General features: G+C 45.3%; 1 protein-coding gene across 1 annotated transcript in view; it reads left to right on the top strand.

Moving 5' to 3' along the window:
• plppr4b (phospholipid phosphatase related 4b) overlaps positions 1-17,468 on the top strand; it is a gene marked incomplete at its 5' end in the record, with an annotated part of 28,638 nt that extends 11,170 nt beyond the window's left edge. The window contains 6 exons of the mRNA XM_079291780.1: positions 1,351-1,536; positions 6,727-6,850; positions 7,549-7,744; positions 13,120-13,177; positions 14,086-14,259; positions 15,167-17,468. Coding sequence (XP_079147906.1) covers positions 1,351-1,536; positions 6,727-6,850; positions 7,549-7,744; positions 13,120-13,177; positions 14,086-14,259; positions 15,167-16,855 — 2,427 coding nt within the window. The 3' untranslated portion in view covers positions 16,856-17,468. The remainder of the gene's footprint in view (positions 1-1,350; positions 1,537-6,726; positions 6,851-7,548; positions 7,745-13,119; positions 13,178-14,085; positions 14,260-15,166) is intronic.
• Between the last annotated feature and the right edge of the window lie 4,428 nt (positions 17,469-21,896).

Here is a 21,896-nt window from a genome sequence, read left to right as displayed (position 1 = left end):
GTAAACAAGTAATAAGCATTGACAACTAAAAGTCCTGTTTTGGTTTGACCCCCCCACCATGTGTGGGTTTTCTACGTTGTCACACTTCTGGAGCATTTTCCCTGAGTGTATAATAATGATGGTCTTACGTGGTCGTTAGTAGAAAGCCTGGTGCGTGTCATACAGATACTAAAGGGTGCCTTGTGTGGTATCAGACACGGGGCGAGTGGCGTCACAAAGCGTCAGTATTTGATGCTCGGGGAATGAGAACAGGCTGAACACACAGAGAGGGAAAGCAACTTTAGAAAATGGTTGTTTGCGGTTCTGAATGTCGTGTATAGCCCCAAGAGATATGCAGAGTTATTAGCAGCCTTTTTTGACTTGTATGCCTCAGTTGTGCCATTTCAGTCCATCTCTCTCCTCACTATATGATGTAGGTTATTTTACGACAGGTTATAAAACAACAAATTTGTGTCAACATATCACATTTGAGGGACCGTCAAGGATGGATGCCATTGCAACGGAAACAACTTGAACTTGCTTTTTGCAAAATGCTGCCTGTCTTATACAAAATAAAAAGCTTCAAGTCCCATGCATACATTATGATCAGGGTAATGCAGTGTGGCAAAGTCCCCCATGCTGCCGCTTTGTCTCAGTGGCTATTTGTGGTACTACAAAACAAACTGCTGCCCAGAAAGCTTTTCCCCCAAAGATCCGCATTCTAACATTTTAAAAGTTTAATATTCCTGAAATGTTTTTCCGAACCTTGTAATTTGTATGTGCTTGACATCATCCTACTGTAACTATCTTGGTGTGTCTTATACTGGTGTGTTGTTGCTGTTGACAGGTCTGGATACCAGTGCGTTGACACCGTGACAGGTCAGTGGTGAAATGACCTTTCAGAGCTGACCTCTTGCTATCTTCCACACAAAACTGAAGCACTTTTGTCCAACTGAGAGATCAGCACCAGCTTTATTAGTGCAGCTTTGTTTGACGGCTGGTGAATGAACTGCTGCGCTGTGATTGGTCTTTTACGACCTCAAACTTATAATATATGCAAACGATCTGTTTGTCATTCTGTTTGTTGGGATCAGGAGGATTCGTACTGAAGATTTGAGTTGAGCACTTGATGTTCATGAGAGCTATACATTCCTCACGCCTCAGGTCAAGAAAACCATTTTCCATGCCTTCGTCGTCGTTATCAAATCAAATTAGCGTGGGCACTGAACCATAGGGTTATGGGCATTTGCAGCGTTCACTGCCTGTTCTTCTATTCATTCATTTATCCATTGGCAGTCTGTTAAAGCTCCTCCGGCCTCAGCTGTTCCATCTCCCTTACATCTTTTCTTTCCCGTCATGTCCGCCCCACAGCTGCCGATCCTGGTGTCGTCCGTGGTCAGCCTGTACTTCCTGGAGTGGACGGATGTGTTCAAGCCGGCAAAGTCCGGCTTCAACTGCCACGACCGCAGCCTGAGCCTTCCCTACATCGACCCCAACCGCGAGGTCATCCCTCTCCTGATGCTGCTCAGCCTGGCCTTCGCCGGACCTGCCATCACGGTAAAGCTGCCTTCACATGAACGGAAAATAAAAAGCTTTTCACCGTTTCTAGGCAACAACAAATGTTGCCGCTGTTATCTCATTGGTCGAGCTTCGATTGGTCAGCAGTAAATGAGGTCAAAGTTGAAATTATTTGAACTTTGAGGGCAGCCCTCTGTGACTATTTCATCTTTTACAGCTGATCATGTGTTTAATTAAAGTCAGCATCGTCTTAATCTGTTGCAGATTTCCATTGTTCTTTTTACATTGTATTGCTTTAAAATTATTTCCACTTTCCAATTTTCCAATTTAAGCTGAAGTTGCTTTTTTTTTAGGAGGGTTTTGGTCTTCTTACATTTAGTATTAAGTGTCCTCTGGTGTTAGAGAAATATATCACGTTCCATCACAATGACTTTATATGATAATACTGTTTCAACAGATGAATTAACGTACTTATTGCATAAATAGCAGTATTTAACGGAGCCAAGCGTTAGGGCAATTTGGGCGTTTAGGCCTTAAAGAGACAGGCGCTAATTCTGACAGTTTCAGACAGAGGCTGAATACAGGTGCCGCACCATTGGTCATTCTGATAAAAGATAATGTTTTTTTTAACATTTATGCCTGTAAACGTGTTCGAGTAGACATCTGGAATAAAAGCATGAACTTAAAAATGAGCACACTATGTCTCATTTGAATCAGGGGGTAAAAGCACTCGGTATTGGTGTCCTAACTACCTGAGTGTGAGTTTCAGAAGAAGCTGCATTGTTGCACCTCTAATGGAGAAATATGAATGAGGTTTCTATTTGTATCGGGCGACTGTGGCTAAGTGGAGAGCAGGGCCGTCCTTCAACCAGAGGGTCGGCGGTCGGATCCCCGGCTCCGCTAGTCGCATGTCGATGTGTCCTTGAGCGAGACACTTAACCCCGGAATTGCTCCCGTAGCTGTGCCTACGTTGTGATCGAGTCTGAATTGTAAGTTGCTTTGGATTAAAGCGACTGCTCAATGACTGTAATGTACTGTATTTTATTCTGTAATACCTGATACCTCAGTTTTCTCTGCGTACATGGAGACCCATCTGGAGTTCAGTGTTTCCCAGTGGTTCCGGTTATGGCATCAAATACACAGATGCTTACACACAAATACACATATAAAAAAGTCCTTTGGCATAGAGTCCCCTCTGATATTCCCCTCAGGGCCCACCAACACATACTGTATCGAGGGCCTGAGTGGGGCTGTGGGCCAGCAGGACGGGTCCCTCCAGACCAGCAGAGCTCGCTGACTGTTGATCTATTGCCAGCCTATGATCCTGTCCTCCTCAGGCCAGACTGCACAGTTATTATGGCCAGCAAGGCATGTCATCACTTCCTTGGATGTTTCTGAAAACAAACACGTCTTTCACACAAAACAGTACCGCTGAAACCCATTATTACCAGAAGAGTCGCCCCCTGATGGACACTAGAGAGAATGCGAGGGCATAGGTCATGGCAAAATATTTGACAGAGAACATAAGAGGAAGAACATGCCGGAAGGAAAGAAACGGTTATACTTTACACTGTGAATCTACTACAGTGAGCATCAGATCAGACTGTTAGATCAGACTTTAGTCATGTTCCATCTGGACTACAGCCGCCCCGCTGAAGCATGGCAATGATTTCCCTTATTCAAATTGCAGGGCTTTTTCACAGGAAGTCATTTTGCTTTGTAGGGAAATCCCGAGCTCCACTTCATTTAGTGCTGACAAAGAACACGCTGGGCTTTAAATAGCTTGTCTCCCTGATGACTATTTCTGACAGCACAGACGCTGCATTACTGACACACAGAGTTGTGTTCTTTAAAACAAAAAACTGTCATATTAATGCAATAATGCAATAATATAAGTCATGCTTGTAACCAGTAATTAAGTACATTTACTCAAGTACTGTACTTGAGTTTATTTTTTAAAGTACTTTACTTGCGTGTTTCCATTTCCAGCTACTTTTCTACTTCTACTGAAATAAAAACAAGGTTTTAAGCTCTCTTAGACATTTTATCTTAAAATATTTGAGGTTTGGAAGATTGAAATGCACATTATATTTCATGTAAGTGTATTGAACCACTGCAATAACGCTGTTCGGACAAAGCATCAGTGGTAATAATTAGTAGTAATAAAACTGTGTGAAATGGGCTATTATGCATATGACACGTATTTCATTATTAATACTTGTGTATTTTACGTAAAGGTATACAAGTGGCATTTTCACTCACTGTTCGTAAACACAGCATTTAAACTTTGCCTCTCCTCTCCAGCTCAACCAACCAACGAACGAGAGACAGAGAAGAGAGAGAGCGTGCAGCAGTGGTCAAGCAAGCTAGAGAGTGAATGAAGAGAGCAGCAAATCAGAAGAATAAAGCGTTATTGTCTGATCGTTTCCCCGTGGTTACGTTCTAAAGCCCTAATGAACACACCCACACCTCCTCACAAACCTGTGGGAAGGTTCTGGATTTGCCCGAGGCACGAGGCCTGCTGTCTCTGTGCCCGTCTGTGTCTCCACTCGGTCCCACCCTGCTCATTGGCTGGGGGTTACACCACCGAGTGGGGTCCAAATGCTCTTTGCCGAGGCCCAGAAACATCCGGAACACAGCAAAGTAAGAAGACAACAGAAGGTACAGGTCGAGGGCCGGGTCTCTGCAGATACAGACACCGCCACACAGTTCCAGTGGAACAACGTGAGATAGCTTTTGTATCAGTCCACTTTTGTTTTTAGGAAATTGTTGCATATCATACCTTTTAAATCAGTATCTCTTTCTTCTGCTAACATAGATATGAGACAACTTGTTTCATAAACTCAGAGTTTCTTGATTGCTGCAGCAGTAAACTGGTCACAGTTTAAGGAGATTTTGTGATAAAACATACAGAAGCTGTAAAAGCGGCAGGACACAAATAGGTATTGAAAAGAAGAGATGTTCATCTTCAGTGGAAATTACACCCTTCAAGATGCACCAAAGGTCCAGAATGGAACTTAGGATATCAGAATTGCGTGGTGATGGACTAGTGGAAGCCAGCTGGATGACCATACTCTCTGTGTTAGAGTGTCAGATAGCACTCAACTTCCAGCCAGAACCATCCCATCGGCCCTGTGCTCTCTTCCACCACAGATCACATTCTCTCTCCAGCATGTTCCCGTCTTTACTGGCTCCAAAATGCCTCAAACACAAAAGGAAAGAAAGAAGCAATAAAAAGCTCCGGCTCTCTGCGTAGCTCACAGGGATGCCAAACCCATTACCAGTGAATGGCTGATTCCAGAGCAACAGAGACGCAAAGAGCCAACACACTTAATGTCTCCCCAAAAGCTCCCTCTCAGAAGCCAAGACAGAGAAAAGCCGACTCTATTATCGATCTAAGCCTCGCACACGTCACACAGCTCCCCTCACACATCAACTCAGACTCCTCATGTCAGCTGATGCCACATTCTCCCTCAGACACCCGTCTCCCAGCAACTCGTGGAGCAGAAGAAGACCTGAGGCTTGCCTGTCCTCCGGTCAGAAGGCCTCTCTCAAGCCCTTTGACTGTCACTCTATGTGAGAGTCCAGGCTTATTGAGATCAAGTTATTATAACTCGGTTTGTGTTCCTCCTGGTGGAATCATAAGAGCAAACTGACGGAGCTGGAAGATGTGGTTGGCTGTAGTTGTGGGAGCGGCTGCTGAAATTAAAATAGTTCCTTTTTATTTTGTCAGCAGGAAATGGTACAAAGCCGACAGGAAGTGTAGTTGTTTTTGTTCGCTGGAGTATTGCACGTGTATGTGTGTCATATTCATATATGAATAACTGACGAGAGGAATGGGTGAGGTATGTGCATGGGTAAATAAATAATACATTGTAAGTACATATGATAAACACATAAAGTAATAATAATGACAATAATATGAATAATAATAAAGACGATTAGCAAAGACAAACTTGATTCTACAACCCTTTATTTTTGAAGGCTGTAAATTCAAAATAGTTTCTCAATAATTTGAAGACGTTTTGTGGAAGTAACAGCTGCAGGTCATCTGGCACTGATTGTAGCGAAAGTACAGACTGTCCAATTATTACACGTCATTTGTTTATTTCAGTTGGTTGCTTGTTCTGGTTAAGACATTGCAGGCCTTCATTGGTCAAAATGAACCACAACTGAATGAATGGGTCACTCAGTCACTGTTACAGCAGACTGATGGTCAACATGAGCCTCAGCCTAGTTACCTTCAGTTCAACAGTTTGCTCCAGCTGGCTTAAAACTTCAAAGGATTCATGTCATATCACTGCCAGCGCCCTTGATCGGACCATACCCATCTTAAAAATGTGTTTTAATCTCAACTACACACCTGAACAGTTCGTTTTTTTCTCTCCTCAGAAGTATATAGAAATGGTAAAACACTTTAAACCTTTAAATACCTGTGGTAGCTTCTGGTACAGCAGGTGTCTCCGGGACCACGTTTTGCCACGATGACTCGCTCTGGCCGTCACTGCTGCTGCCCTCCTCTTCTCTCCAAACATGTCATGTGACGAGGGCCGTGGCACACGGACCCAACGCATGAACGCCTGAGAGCAGAGGATGTGATGTCAAGATTGGGAAAGCAAGCCGAATGGACAGGCAATGTAATTGCTGACTTTTATATTGGGTTTGAAACGTCCTTCGAAACACACATTTACACAGACAGTTTCCATCCTCCTCGTTCTGCAGAGATCTGTGGTTCTGGGTAGTTGCTCTGCAGATGGCCAGGCATCCCACTGCAACGCCATGCGTCACTTCTGGAGGAGTGTGTATTCGTGTGCACGAGTGTGTCACACAAGGACGGAGCCGTCTTGGCTCTTGGCTTAAACTGGAGCTTGGGCGCCGCCACGTCAAACAGCCAATCCCAGGCCAGCGAGTTACACTGCTCTGAGACCAGGATGTTACTGTTGACTAGCAGGATGGCAAAAAATATTAAGTTACACAAATAATCAAAAACACAACCAACAGACTAGTAAAGGCCCAGGGTGCAGCCAGCCTCTCACCCAGTGCATGCTGGGATAAGCTGCCCCTTGCGACCCCGCATGGAGAAAGCAGGTATGGAAACTAAAAGTGTGAGAGTTGAGGGACAAAATAAGGATTTTGGAAGGTGAAGGGACATGGAGTTCCAGTGGAGACCATGGCCTCGCTCCTTCTTCTAGATGTTCACATGTGACGGGTGTGTTGTTGTGTCAACAGATAATGATCGGAGAGGCCATCTTGTTCTGCTGCCTGTCTCGGAGGAAGAGCGGCGCCGAGGCCAACATCAACGCCGCGGGCTGCAACTTCAACTCCTTCATACGCAGAGCTGTTCGCTTCGTCGGTACACTGATTGTTTTGTTGGCCTGAGATGATGGTGGCTGCAACCATGTCTACTAGAAGATGTGGTTCCCATACAACGAAATGGAATTCTCCATTACTTTTCAAGGGACATTTTTCCCCGGACTACTTTTGGCAGTTTTAAACACACGATTAACTTTATATACTGAAACAAAAGAAGAAGAAAAAATGCAGCTACCGATACTACTTGATTAGGTTCAGTAAAACACTGTGGTTTGCGCTTAAAATAAGTATGTTATTTAAGAAAGGGATGTATATTAAAATAAGTCAACGTTGACTTATGGTATCACACGGGACACAAGCAGAGTCCTGTGTTGACCCCCTCCAACTCAGCCTCCTCTCTACATAGATGTCCAGTATGATTAGAAACATTTTGAATCATGTGCGTCTATCAACTATAACAACTGTTTAAAAGGCTGACTACGATGTTTGACACCTCTGATATTAAAGTCAATAATTACATTGCCTGCATATGTTGCTGTGCAGCACACCCAACAGCAATATACATTTTCTCAATCCCAACCTATCAACCCCGGCGTCTGATACAGAGCTTTAGTGTCTGTATCAGCCACTGACCAAGCGTCTGTATTTGATGGGTTGGTGGTGAGAACATGTTGTTTAAACCTCCGTCCGTACGTACAGCTGGCTTCCCAACCTTTACACCACATCCTCTGTCCTCAGGCGTCCATGCTTTCGGTCTGTGTGCCACGGCCCTCATCACCGACATCCTCCAGCTGATGACAGGCTACCCGACACCCTACTTCCTCACTGTGTGTAAACCCAACTACACCGCGCTCAACGTCGGCTGCGAGCAGAACCCCTACATCATGGAGGACATCTGCTCGGGGGCCGACTCCGCTGCCATCATGCAGGCCAGGTGAGGAGGCGTTTCAGAAGTGAGACACTCGAGCACATTAGTGTAAATAACATTCGTTCTCAAGATATTTAACAACAGACATGTACCTGAAACATGAAATCTACTATTCGATTCAATGTAAGGGATAATGTGGATCGAGCATTAGCAGAGGACATCATTAGCTAGTGTTAGCCATGCTACGCTAGCAACTGAAAGACCTACCCGGCTTTAAGGAACAGTGTTGTTCCTTCATTTCATTGTCTTCTGTCTGGATCTCCAGGTGATGTGGTGGTTCAATGATACACTTTAGTTTCTATCGTCATCTTTTGAACCTGTTTTCACTGCTGAGTCAGTTTGACATCCTGAAATGCTTCAAAAGCATATTGTAGACCCTTCTGTCTGCTTCTCTCTGAAATCACTTTAAAACAAAAAAAAGAAGCTGATATTTATTTGTGGAGTGCAGTTAGTGACAGTGTGGCTCCATGGTGACAGCTTGATGGAGTAGCAACATGGGCGGGGCTTAGCGAAGGTTCAGTTGACACCAGCGTTGCTGAGTGTCTGTTTGCAGCCCTCTCTGTTTTAAACCTGACTGAGATTGGTTTCTGTGAGATTTAATGGAATTAGGTCTCCACGGTAGTTTAGTGTGTGTGTGTGTGTGTGTGCGTGCGTGTGTGGCAGAAGATAGCACTGGGATGTGGGCGAAGGGCATGAATGTGGGCTTGACCTGTGCATTTGGGGAGATGTAGTGTTTGGCTGCAGACTGTGGGGATCTAGATATAAGCTGCTGCTCCTGGTGTAAACACTGTCTTCCACCCGCTCTGTGGAAGCTTTAGCTTCAGTCTCGTTTGTGGAGCGGCATGAAAAGCTGTTTTGCTGCAGTGGTTGTGCACCAGGGGTGTTATTAACCTATTTTTAACCGCAGAGGCAGAAAGACCAACTGACGAAAAACAACCCGCTGTAGTTAAGCACCAGCGAGACGAAATAGTGCATTTCCACAGAAGCAGCTTTTCCAGAACTCTTTTGAACTCAGGAACATTACCCACTTTTTATGGCTCTGCGCCGGAGACATCATTTCTTCAAATTTGGCACAAATGTGCACTTAGACTCAAAGATGAACTAATTAGAATTTGGTGGTCAAAGGTCACTAGGACCTCACAAAATGAGTTGGGCCTTAAATAAAGACTTGATATGCTCAAGCTTTCCTTTCAATTTGATACATTTATATGATATATTTCTTGATATTTATTATGGTTTTATTTCTTGGTTTTAAGAAACCATAACTATAGCATTTATAACAATATCTTTCTAATAGTATGTGCATAATAGAAATGAAAGTCCACATTTCTGTTGGTTATTTCAGCGCTATAAGTGGGTCACATTCAGAAGCAGTGCGATCAGTTTTCATGTGCGAATGAAATTTTTATGATTCCACAGATGTTGTAAATGCTGTTCTATTTCATCCTTACTGACCGCCAGAGGCAGTGCTTCACACTGGATATCTTCCGTATCGCGCATGCGCAGGTCGAATATTTATATCAACAAAGTCACGTGTGACCTCGGATGACCCCCGTCGTCTATAAGTTCTGGTGTCATCCTGAGCTCAGTCCTTTTTCATCTTCTCGCGACGCAGGTTAGCTACCATGGTAGCACAAACAAGGATGTGTCTACGATCAAGACGATCAAGAGCTCGTCGCTGTGTCGGAGTTGCGTGCATGGTGGAGACACCAGGGCTCTCTCCCGCCTTAAATCAGACCATGCAGGAGGTGGCAAATCTGGCCTTGCACGTATGCCAGCCAGTTAGACGACTATTGCGTCCATCAGTTTCCCCTGAGGAGACTCTGAGGCCCGATGCCAGGTGCCCTCGACCCAATGTCGGGTCAAAGATGACCTGCTATCCAGGGCTTAGGACACAGCAGCACTGTGCACCGTATCGACAACTCCCTCTCCCACCTCATGCTTTCCCTCGCAGATTCTCTGCAGCGGGCTACTTCGACGCTTCCGCTCAGTGATGCTTCATGGCAGGCGTTTGCGCTCATATCGAGGGAACGTGGATGTATGATGTCCACCCTGGTTCAGACTCGCCGCCAGGTTTGGCTGGCGCAGTCAGACCCCTATCTGAGACATGTAGGAGGACCCTCCGTACTGTCACAGTGGAACCTGGTGAGCTGTTCGAGTCAGCTGCTATACAGGCGCTTCAGCGGACTGTTAGAGCTAGCCATACCAGGCAGCAGTTCTCTGGTCTTTGCAGGGACATGCCTGCACCCCCAGACCTAGGGGTCCCACTTTGGCCCCACAAGGCCGTTTTCTCAGCCTCCAGCTTACCCTAGTAGCCGCAACAGGCCTCGGCGTCCTGTTGAGAGGCCGGACCGCTACCTATACAACCCTACTTACGTCCCCGTCCCCCCGGCAGGGGTGCCAGGAGATGTCTCCAGGCCGGCTGTCGGGGTTCTTCTCCCATCAGCGGATTTCCAAAGGAGAGTGGTTCACGTCTATCGACGCCTGTTCCCATGGTGCATCACCACAACTTTCAGTCCTGGGTGCTTCCATTCGGACTCTCCCATCTCCCCATGGGTGTTCACAGTGTGTTACTGCTGTCCTTTCCCCCTGCAATCGTAGGGCGTGAACATACTGCCGTACTTAGATGACCTAGGCGCAGGACACTGCTCGCCTTCTCTCACGTGGCCCGGTGGGCCTCAAGGTGAACATGGAGAGGAGCTACCTGAGCCCTTCTCAGAGCATAACCTTCATTAGTGTGGCCCTATGAGGGCCTGTCTGTCGCACCAGCATGTGGCCAACAGCCCCCACAACCTCTCCCTCTTCCGAGGGGGCAGACGGTTGCCCTACATCCTTTTCTCCGACTATTGGGTAAACTGACAGCTGCCTCAACTGTCGTTCCCTTGGGTTTGCAGATGGCTGAACAGCCTTCACTTGGATGCCAAGTGGCACAGATACAGGGAAATAATATTATCGAAACAGTGCCTATTCACTATCCCCATGGAGGGAGTGCATATCTGGCGAACAGTGTCCCAGGAACCGAGCCCCAGGGGCTCGGTTACATTCCACCAGGAGATTGTCACAACAGATACCTGCCTCTCAAGTCGGGGTGCAGTGTGACAGAACAGGACAGCCTGGGGGCAGTTGTCTGCTGAAAGACCGCAGGTCCAGGTTCTAGAGCTAGCGCTCGAGCACTTCCTAGCATGTTTGAAGGGAAAGCATGTGCTTGTCCGGTGGACAGCACCTCTGCTGTGATTTCCCATGAACTATCAATGGGGCACCAGATCTGCAGAAGTTGCTACGGGGATCACCGTGGCCTTCTGACTTGGGAGGCCCCTCGCCTGACCAGCCTGTGGGCAATGCATCCACCAGGAGAACGGAACCAGGTTGTAGTTTTCCTGTTCCGTCACAAGCCTCCACCGTGAGAGTGGCGGCTGCATCCAGACGTGTCGACCCACTGCCTCCACTGGGTCTCCCTGACGGAGAGGACCAGCCCTCTGGGTTAAGATGCCCTGGCTCACACATGGCCAGAGGATCTTCTTTATGCCTTTCCACCATTCCCTCTGATTTTGCTATAAGCTTGTCAAGAGTTCTTCCCCGACAGGAGGGATCTCCTGTCGCAACTAGAGGGTCGGATTTGGCATTCTAATCCCTGCCGCCTTCAACTATGGGTCACGGGAGGGCCCGACCGGATGCTGAGTGGCTGCATAGAACCAGTCTGACGGACTATTCTGAATGCCAGTGCGCGGTCTACCTGCCTGCAGTACAAGAAACAGGTGGAAGCTGTTCTCCGACTGGTGTGCGGCTCAGAACAAGGTCCCAGTACAGCGCCCCGTGCCTGCTGTACTGAGTTTCTACAGTCCCTCCTGGATAAGGGTCGGTCTCCCCTGCATGGGACCTACCCTTGGTACTGGACACCTTATGCTTGTCTCCTTTTGAACCCCTGGCACAGGCGGAGCCGAGATGGCTATCGGCAAGACGGTTTTCTCCTTGCCGTCAATTCAGCTCAATGTGGGGGCGAGCTGCATGCCCTATCAGTGGAAGAATCATGTCTGAGGTGGAACTCAGATGGCTTGGGTGTCACTTTCTGGCCTAATGCAGTGTTTCTCCCAAGGGGGTGGATACGTTCACATATAAACCGGCCTATCCAGCTGGCAAAGTTGACCCCCCCCCCTCCCCCATCGGGAGAGGAGAGGTCAAGGCTGCTGTGCCCAGTGTGGGCCCTCAGAGCTTATGTGGAAGCCACCGCCTGCATAGTCAGTTATGGTGAGCCTAAGAAGGGCTGTGCTCCTTTAAAAAAATTTAAAAAAACAGCACCTGTCCCACTGGATAGTGGAGGCCATTGCCTATTCATATAAGGCGAGCGGCTGCGCTCGGCCATCCGGGGTGAAGGGTCACTACCAAGAGTGTCTCCACACCGAGGGCAAGCCTGAGTGGTGTGCCTGTGGGGGATATATGTGCGGCGGCCTCATGGGCATCACCGAGCACATTCACCAAACACTACAGAGTTAACGTTGCCAACCCTCACCCACTGGGGAGGGTTCTTTGGCCAATTTTCTCTGCCGGAGCTATAAGAGGTAGTTACTGTGCTTCCTCGTGACTCTTTTGGTATAAGTCATCCAGTGTGAAGCACTGCCTCTGGCGGTCAGTAAGGATGAAATAGAACGAAAGTTACGAATGTAACTACGGTTCTATGAATCCTGGATGACCGCCAGAGTTCTTGGTCACTCGGAATCCCGTGAACTCGCGAGAAGATTCCATAGGACTGAGCTCAGGATGACACCGGAATTTATAGACGACGGTGGTCATCCGAGGTCACACGTGACTTTGTTGATATAAATATTCGACCTGCGCATGCGCGAGACGGAAGATATCCAGTGTGAAGCACTGCCTCTGGCGGTCATCCAGGATTCATAGAACCGTAGTTACATTCGTAACTTTCGGTTTAAGGAGGAGAGCACACAAAACACACACGCACACACACACATAAATATGCACACAACTGCATGAATGCACCTAAAGACACATATTTGCACACATGCAGAGTCAGGAGTAAAGATGAGGGCTGGTTGGTAGAGTTGTCAGAAGTAGGTCATTGGGTTGGAGCTGGAGAAACTGGGCCACAGGTTCACTTTTGTTATGTCGTCCGCTGCAGTATATTCAGTGGCATCAGATAGTCACATCCCTGCACTGCTGTCTGACTGCCTTTGTTCTATTATTTTTTGGGGGCTCTAACGTGAAGAAAACATGAAAAGATGCGTCTAATTCGGTTCACTCTTTCAACCCACAGCATCCAAGTGTGTGTGCCGGCTGGTATGCGAGATATCTCATTGTGCTTGTGTTGTGTGTTGCCGATGTGAGAACGTCAGCTGAGTCTATTTCTGTTCCTTCAACTCTTGCAGAAAGTCCTTCCCGTCGCAGCACGCTACCCTCGCATCCTTCGCCGCTGTCTATGTTTCGGTGAGTAACAGTTTGAGCCCACGCAAACACTTAACTACTCATCCGTCCGTGAGGCGCCAAATGATACAGTAGAGGGCGGAACACTGAGTGGCGGATGGTGGGATCAGCCCAGATCAACTATTGCGCATGGCTCTCTCTTCTACGCTACTTTTGCTTCGCTGTGTAAAATCCACTCATCTCGGAGATGAATAAAGACTGGGTGGGGACATCAGTTTGCAGTAGTTGATTAGTCTGTCAGCTGAACCAAAGATTGAAAGCTCAACTGCAAATGTCAACTTCGATGAGATAAGATGCTGAATGGCACCACTGCTAATAAGACACTGTTTCCAGTCCTAGCAGTCCTAACATTGTGATGTACACCAGACTGCCGACACACGTATGATATGTTATTGTATCCTAAGTATTTTTCTCCCTTTTCATTCGTAATAGAATATTATTAATAATGATTAAATATACAATTAAAAAAACTAAAATATGAACAATATATTTAAGAATCCAGGCACACAGCCTGTACATGGTCATATGATCTAAAAGTGTTTGGAAGTGATATACTGACATTGCGACTGAAATACTAAAATTGTGCAAAACTTAAATCTTGTAGTTATCTTTAAAAATATCTTTGAGAGACTTTTTGGTCAAAACTACGTAGAAGAAGAAGATACAAGAGGATTAATGCGGCATATGAATCTGTCTCAAATGAAGCAGTGGTTTGAGGTCGTGACTCACACTGTGGAGCATCAGCAACAATCAGACCATATATGGACACTGAGAACTCGTGTGCTTTGTATCAACCGAAATGCTAAATAATGCTGCCTGTGAGGGGTTATGGAATAGCACACTACTATAACACGAAGCAGCATCATGACATCATGAAAATAAAAATCTGAAAATGTGTCATGTGTCCACAGATGTACTTCAACAGCACTTTGACCGACTCGTCCAAGCTGCTCAAGCCCCTGCTGGTCTTCTCCTTCATTATCTGTGCCATCATTTGTGGTCTGACCCGGATTATTCAGTACAAGAACCACGCCATCGACGTCTACCTGGGCTTCCTGCTCGGAGGATCTATCGCTGTCTACCTGGTAGGGGCCAGTCCCATCAACAGCTTCCTGTCCACTGGTTTCCCTGTTTGGAGATTGTTTCTCTGAGCAGCAGTCCTCCAGAATGTCGTTAGGATTCATCATTTGGACTCCTAATGTCAAATCAATTCATCAAAACAGTGCTGAGCTATTTTAGTCTGGACTAAAGTAGAAGACTGACCAACAGAAATGATTTTGATTACAAAAATATGATATGTGCGTCTGCGTGTCACAAGACTGGCTGCGCCCGCTTGAGGCATGCATTCCCCCGGAGAACAAGCTGCAGCTGAACAGCTCGCCTGTGGAAGTATTTTCGACAGAGACGTAACTATGTGGTGCTCTGTAAACTGCATATTTAAAATGGCTTATCACAGCAGGACGACTGTCGAAGGAACACGTCCGAAAGTAAAAGCTTCCAGAAGCGCTTTAACAAAGCACCACAGCATGAAATGTTAGCATCATCGAACACGTGGAACATGTTCTGTTAGTAGTCACTTGAATTAGATGTTAAAAGTCATTTCTGCACCGCTGTTGGTGAGGTGATGTTACATTAACGGCCATGTATGAGTGAGAAAAGGGGCTTTCACTCACATTACCATCAGTTGTTAGTCTCTTATTACAGTGGTTGGGTTGCCATGACACACAGTCATGAAATGAATCACGTGTCACAGTAATCCTTCACAATTTAAGCATTCAAAACAAATTGTTTTTAAGAGAAACGTATTGAATAAAACATTGAAATATCAATGAAACACATTTTTATATATATTTTAAGAATTTTTGAATAATCCGCAAAATTGTCATTCGATTCATCGTTTTATTGAAAAAACAGTTTGAAATAAAAAACGCAACAAGGTGTCAGGCAACGAAAGCATCAAGTAAACTGTTTCTCTGTCTGCTCTGTTGCCAGGGATTGTATGCAGTGGGAAACTTTCAGCCTAGCGAGGAGGCCAGTGCCAGTCCCCCTCCAATAATACACCGCCCCCCCTGCTCCTTGCCCCACATAAGCCAGGAGGCCGTACTCCACCACCTGCAGATGAAAGCCAGCATGGCCGGGGAACCCGGCATACACATCTCCCACTCTGAGGGCCTCCTCCACCGAGGCCTTCAGCAGCCGAGGTCTGATGACAGTCTGAAGCGTTCCAGTGCCGATGTGGAAGTGATCTCCCCCCGCAGCCCACAGAGCAAAGAAGCCTATGTGACCTTTAGCCACACCCTTCCTCGGGTCCACACCCCCCAGGCCATGGCAGCGTATGAGGAAGCAGCACGGCGTCACGCCGCCACCCTCCACCATACCTCCATGGACTCCAGCCGCTCAAAGCAGCTTCTGTCTCAATGGAAAAGTAAGAACAACAACCACAAATGCTCCCTGCAGGTCCCAGACTCCTTCTCCACTTCCGTAGATTCCTCATCCGGCCAGTCGTCCCAGCATCCGCATCACCACGGCAGTATGGAGCTCCGATCCAGCTCCGACCCATCTGCTATGGGCCTGAATGGAGGCTTTGATGCTCATGCATACATGTCCAAACTGGCCACGGGAGCTAGCACCACCCTGCCCAGTAACTGCAGCGGCATCACTGGAGGGGCCAGGATATCCATGCAATCTAGACCGGGGTCTTCACAGCTCGTCCACATACCAGAGGAGGCGCATGAGAATTACAACACCTCCTCCCCTAGGACGGGGGGAGGGGGAGGAAGTGAGGGGATGTCGACGATAAATACCACAGTTCAGGCAAACTGGCAAAGGGCAGCGGAGATGACCACAGCCTGCAGGACTAACGAAAACGGGCACAACATCCAGCCACGAATCATGCATGTGATTGCAATGTCCAAGCAGCAGGGTCTACGACAGACCCATTCTAAGAGCTTAGATGAGAGCGGCATCAGCACCACCGGGAGTTGCCAGGGCTCTGCACGCTACAGGTCTCGATCTGATCAAGATCCCACCAGCATCACGGGGCCCAGCTCACTGGGTAGCACCACCAGCATTTCAGAGTGTACCGGAGCAATCGTCAGAGTAGAGGCCCACCCTGAATACAGGCCGGTGATCCAAGCTCCGTCCACAGATGGAAGCGGATCATGGAGGTGGCGGTCGCTGGATCACGGCAACGGAGCGGTCGTATTCACAGGGCCTAGTGGAGCAGGAGGGGGATCAGGAGGAGGAGGTGGGAGTTTGAGGCAGTCCTTTGACCTCAACGATCTTAACTCGGAAAGCTCAGACTCCATTCGTGATGGGTCCATTGACAGGAAACGCAGCAATCACATCGTCACCACCACCGCCACCATTAGCACCCCACCCATAGTTACTGTTCACACCCAGAACGCCAGCCAGTCAGAGCACAGGCTCCAGCCCCAGGGCCTTTCTACCATAAGGGTCACTCCGGGGGATGGCAGCGGTTGTGGATCTGGAGGAGGCGGCGGTCGAGGAGGAAGTGGGGAGAGCGCTTCGGAAACGCCCTCTGTCCCGTCCAGTCGGGAGTCCACTCTGCGGAGAAAAGGCAATAATGTCATCCTGATTCCAGAGAGAGCCAACAGCCCCGATAACGCACGGAACATTTTCTACAAGGGAACGTCGATAACTCCCGTTTTCAAGGACTAACGTGAGGAGTGCCCGGAGACTTCTGAGAAGACGGCGCTAATAATGCAAGACAGCTGAAGCCCATATCTGTGACAAGTCAGTGTTACCTGCCATTGTGTATATCATGCTAACTTCAAAAGATAACAGGTTTTATTCCGCATGAGATTTTTGTACGTGTTTACACGAAGTCACAACCTTTTTAAGTGTTGTAGAAATAATCACTGTGTACTTTTGTGGTCACTCCTAAAGAAAGCTATTGTTTTATCGATGCTGTGCCAGTGCTTTGGGGACAGGAGAGCCTTTTGTAAAACGGTTCCACATGTTTTGGATATGAATCATCAGAAAAAAAAAAGAAAGTAGCACAGTGACGTTCAGACTGTAGCAAACTACAGCACAATCATTGTATCATAGCTGTAGAACCAGTATTTACTTCCCTGCACTGTACATAATTTGTATGTTTGAAAAGGGTGCTACACCAGAATATACGATTTACTATACAACATACTGTATCATTTGAATTGATAAAGAATGAATTATTTTAGAGTGAGCAACAACGACATTAATACATGACAGAGATATGTTTTGTATTCTGTCTCTTTTCTGTACAGATACCACATACTCAACAGAATACTGTTTGAACCATAAGTGTGCTTAGCATTCCTTCTGTAGCTATGAAGTCAATTATGCTGTGACTTGCACTGAAATATGCGTTTACTGTACTTTGTATATTGTAAACCCTGACCTAATCTTTATATTCTGTACTAACATTTAGATGCCCGTGCCAATCCCACATCTACAGCACAAAACAGTTGGATTGTTTGCTTATTTAGACCATAAGATAAATAGTGTATTTCCAAAAGTCAATGCAATACTTCACCTAAAGCCACCCAACTGAAATTGGTGGGTTTCAGTCTGCTTCAAAGCGATATTTGTAGCTTTCAAATTAACATTTTGAGAAATATACTTGCTGCTGTAAAACCCGCGACCAAATGCTAACACAGAGTGGTTAGTTATTTGGGTTTTGAGATGCGTTTGAGCACTTCCACGGGTTGTAAGGGTCTAGAACTCTCCCAGTTAGAACTGCCTGACCCAACCAAAAGGAGAAGAATAGATTTCACAGAAACAAAGCAGAAATAAATCAAAGTGATGCAACAGGGTTGGTTGGGAATGTGTTTAGCACAAAGTTCTAGCTGCCTGCAGTCTTTGTGCCAAGGAGTTGTTGCAAAACAGAAGTACCACCTCATCTCATCTTCTGATTGGACTCATGTTGCTTTGTTGTTGGAAGGCCTTTCTATTATTTCAGATAGAGGCCACCAGCCTGTCTGCTAAGCTCAACATATCAGGGACCTACTTCTGTACTGGATGCACAGAGGTGAGACTGATCCAGACAGCAAACAAACATATTTCCCACATTTTTGAAGTGTCTATAAAATCATCTTTTTCTTGGAAAAATGTGAAATCACTTTAGATCTTTGTTCTTTATGAGCAGAAGCACTGTGCTCGCCTAGTCAAGAATCAAACTTGATTTGTTGTACAGGTACTCCATGTAGCATTTTTTTGACAAGAATATACAATATTGCTGTTGAATTGTAATACCTCAGTATAACTCTCACCATCAAATGAAACCCTTTTGGGATCTTTGGCTTTGCTGAACGGGATCAGCATGTAACGGGTGGGTTGAGCTGGGCTCAGCGCTCCCTTCACCTTCTGCCGTATGCACTGGAAGAACAGCACTTCTTCCACTTTCTGTGCTATGAAGTCATTTCCTTTTGTGCCATAAAGTAACCAGCAGATTTTCTCCCAAATCCATAGTGATTCAAATTCTACGTCAAGGCAAATATAGACGGCCTCTGGGAAACCGTTTGGTTCCTCTGCGCTGACGGTAGTTATATCAAATGAATATGTTTTTTTTTTTTTTTCTTTAACATTAATACAAGTAGTAACAGGATAGTGGCTGTTGTTTACAGTGGTTTACATTATAGTGCATATCAAATAAATAGTATCTCAGTGGTTAAATAAGCACCCACTGGATACAAATTCAATTTGATACAAACGCAGCATTGGCACCAGTCGTGCCATGAAAATGTTTAGTCAGAGTCTATATGAGAACATTTGCCAAAGCTAGAATTTTTGATTGAAAAGAAATATAAATCAGATGTAGTTTTCCGTATTTGTATAGCAATCCTGCATTATATTGTATATGATTTATTCTATAGCCCAGTAACATTTGCATGGTCACTTTTCTATAGGGCATTATCACAATATTTTTATCATAAATGTGCAAAAAACAAAATCTAAAAAATGTAATTTACCAATGTGTTAAACAGTTTGTTCTTTATTCCTGTGTTTCATCGTGGAAGTTATATGACAATCTTTTTTTATCTAAGTACTGTTGCCCTTTCAGGTCAATACCTGATACTTGTGTTCTTTTTTTCTGTTGCTTTAATGAAGTTCATTCTTGAACATTTTAATTTGAATGTGTACATAATTCAACAAAGTTTTGATTCAAGCTAAATCACAAAACACTTATTTTCCAAGTAATCCAGGTGGATTGAATATTGTAAATACATTCTTTTGTCTGATTCTGTCCTCACAACAGCAGGTCTAACCCTGCTGTACAGAGGTACAGGTCGTTACTACAGTCTGGTTGCACTCAGATGAAGCTGCCACTCATTCACTACTGTACCGATGTCCTCTAGTTTGGACTTCCCTCGAAATGTTGCTGGAACTTGCTGAACACAATCCAATGTCTGTTTACTTTCAGCATGACGTGTATCAGGATTGTGTGATTGGTAGTACCAGAGACTCCTCCAGAGTAACATATCGAACATATAGATTGGACGAAAAGAAAAGAGATATAACTTTGATAATTCTACACCATTGTTTTGAAACGATGTGTCTGATTTCGAGCCTTTTTCCCAAAGGCCTGTGAAATCAAAGAGTGTGATGATGACACGTGAGTAGAAATGTAGATTCCATAAGTAGAACTGTGAACGGATGCTCTGCATGTGTAGCCTCTTCTGTTAATTCATGTGTTCTGATACTGTGATCAGCTGTGTGAACTCTATGCAGCAAAAAGAAGAAAAAAAAATGTAAAAAAACAGATTTACCATCACTTGAGTCCAGAAAGGAAAGAAAGGCTCATTAGTTACGTTTTTGTGTGACGGTCAAAATATTATGGATTGCTTACAGACGAGCGATCCCACTGATTATCCAGAGCACGTTGATCAGGGTCGACGAACAATTGTGCATTGTCCAAATGATTTGAATAAATATTTGCGATTGAAACTATGTCCTCTCATCCATGTGGTCAACTTAGATTCAGTTCGTTTTTCTCTGACTTAGAAAACAGAAATTGACTTAATTAAGTATTTGATTAATCAGCAAAATCTTCAAACGGACATATAACTGAGTCACCAAACCTCAAGTCCATTACAAACACTACACTTGTAATTGAAGAAGAGAATGTGAAATGTGAATAGGTTTTACAATTGACTCGTTTAAAAATGAACATAAATCATCATCAAGAAGATCCTGTCCAGGCCGAGTATGGAACATTTAAACTGCCAAACTTTTAAATGATCGATATTGTTTTCTGTGCTGTTTTCACTCCTGTACCGAATTAATTTCCTGTTTAAAATGATAAAGTTACATGTGATTTGATTTAAATCAAGCAAAGAAATAAAGTGAAATACAATAAACAGTGTTATGTATTTTCTCCACTGTGTTCAAATGAAATGAAAGACATGATGAAGGGACTCTCAATTACATTTTTCTCTGTGATACGTGATTAAATTGTGTTATTTCACATGTCCACCTCTGATCCTTCCAGCTTGTACACTGAAGGTTTCTGCTGTTCAACATGATCTCATCACGCAGCTCAATAGAGCGGGTTGTGGCAAACATGATATATACAGTGTTCTATACATACTACCAAGTTATGCTCAGTAGTATCATGAACATTGGTTATTGTCACAGACCAGATGATTTGAAGCTGATTTTGCTCCGATCTGTCTGTCATGAGAGCAATTTTTTCAAATGACATGGAAAAGTTGTCACAATGAAAAATGAATAACTAAGTAAATACACATGTTTAAACGATGTAACGCTCACTGACACAGAACACGCAAGAACCCGTCACGGCTCGTTCACAATCAGGTCAAATATCAGTGCTTAAAGGTTTACTCTGATAAAAAGACACTTGACCAGCACGGTCCAGGGAATCAGGCAATCAAACCGGCTGAACCGGCTGAAGTCGAGGGACGTAGTGTGGAGGAGGGTGGAGGTGGAGGGTGGAGGAGCTGTGGCAATTGTTGGCTGTCCTGTGAGTCCTGTCCGGTCAGAGGTGCAGAGTAGTAATACAAATACTGCTACTGTGATCAAATATTATGACGTTGAATTGGTATGAAATGCTAATCCCCTAAGAGGGTCATGTCTAGTGGACGATCCTGCGTAAAGCACTGAAGTTGTGTCGTGCTCATTTTTTAGATATCTAATCACACCGTTATGAACCAATCGAGCCGTGATGACACCATATCAATTATTGTTGTATCGAGACAAGCCAAGTCCTTCTTTGTCAGTGCCCTGCGGGTCAATGGCCTTTCACAGCTCATATTTTGCCACAATCTGACCCCCCAGCCTCCTTTTCCAGCCTCTGCAATGAGCTCGGTGTGAAGGAGCAGAGCTGAGCGAGGAGGCTGTGCGCTTCTATTTTTAGAAAAGCCAGATCAGACTGTACAGGGACCAGCAGGATATTTGGTGCTGTTCATAAATATGAACTGAGATTCTTTCTAGACTAGAGAATCTTGTTTATTAAATATGAATGAAATGAATAATGTTCTTTTCCTGCATGTTTATAATAATGATTTATTTATACGAAAGTACTCTTGACCCTTTTACCTTTTTCCTCTCAGTTTGGAAGGTTGCGCTTGGAACTGTGTTAAGGCCACAACTTCTGGACACAGGGAGAAATCCCCCCCCCCCCCCCCCCCCCTGCAGCCATGCTGTCTCAATCGCCTCCAAAACACAACAGCAGGTTAAAGTAAAAATCAAATGGATTTAT

Source organism: Melanostigma gelatinosum (genome assembly GCF_949748355.1).
Source record: "Melanostigma gelatinosum genome assembly, chromosome: 20".
NCBI classification, from domain to species: Eukaryota; Metazoa; Chordata; class Actinopteri; order Perciformes; family Zoarcidae; genus Melanostigma; species Melanostigma gelatinosum.
This window is presented reverse-complemented; position numbering and strand designations above follow the sequence as displayed.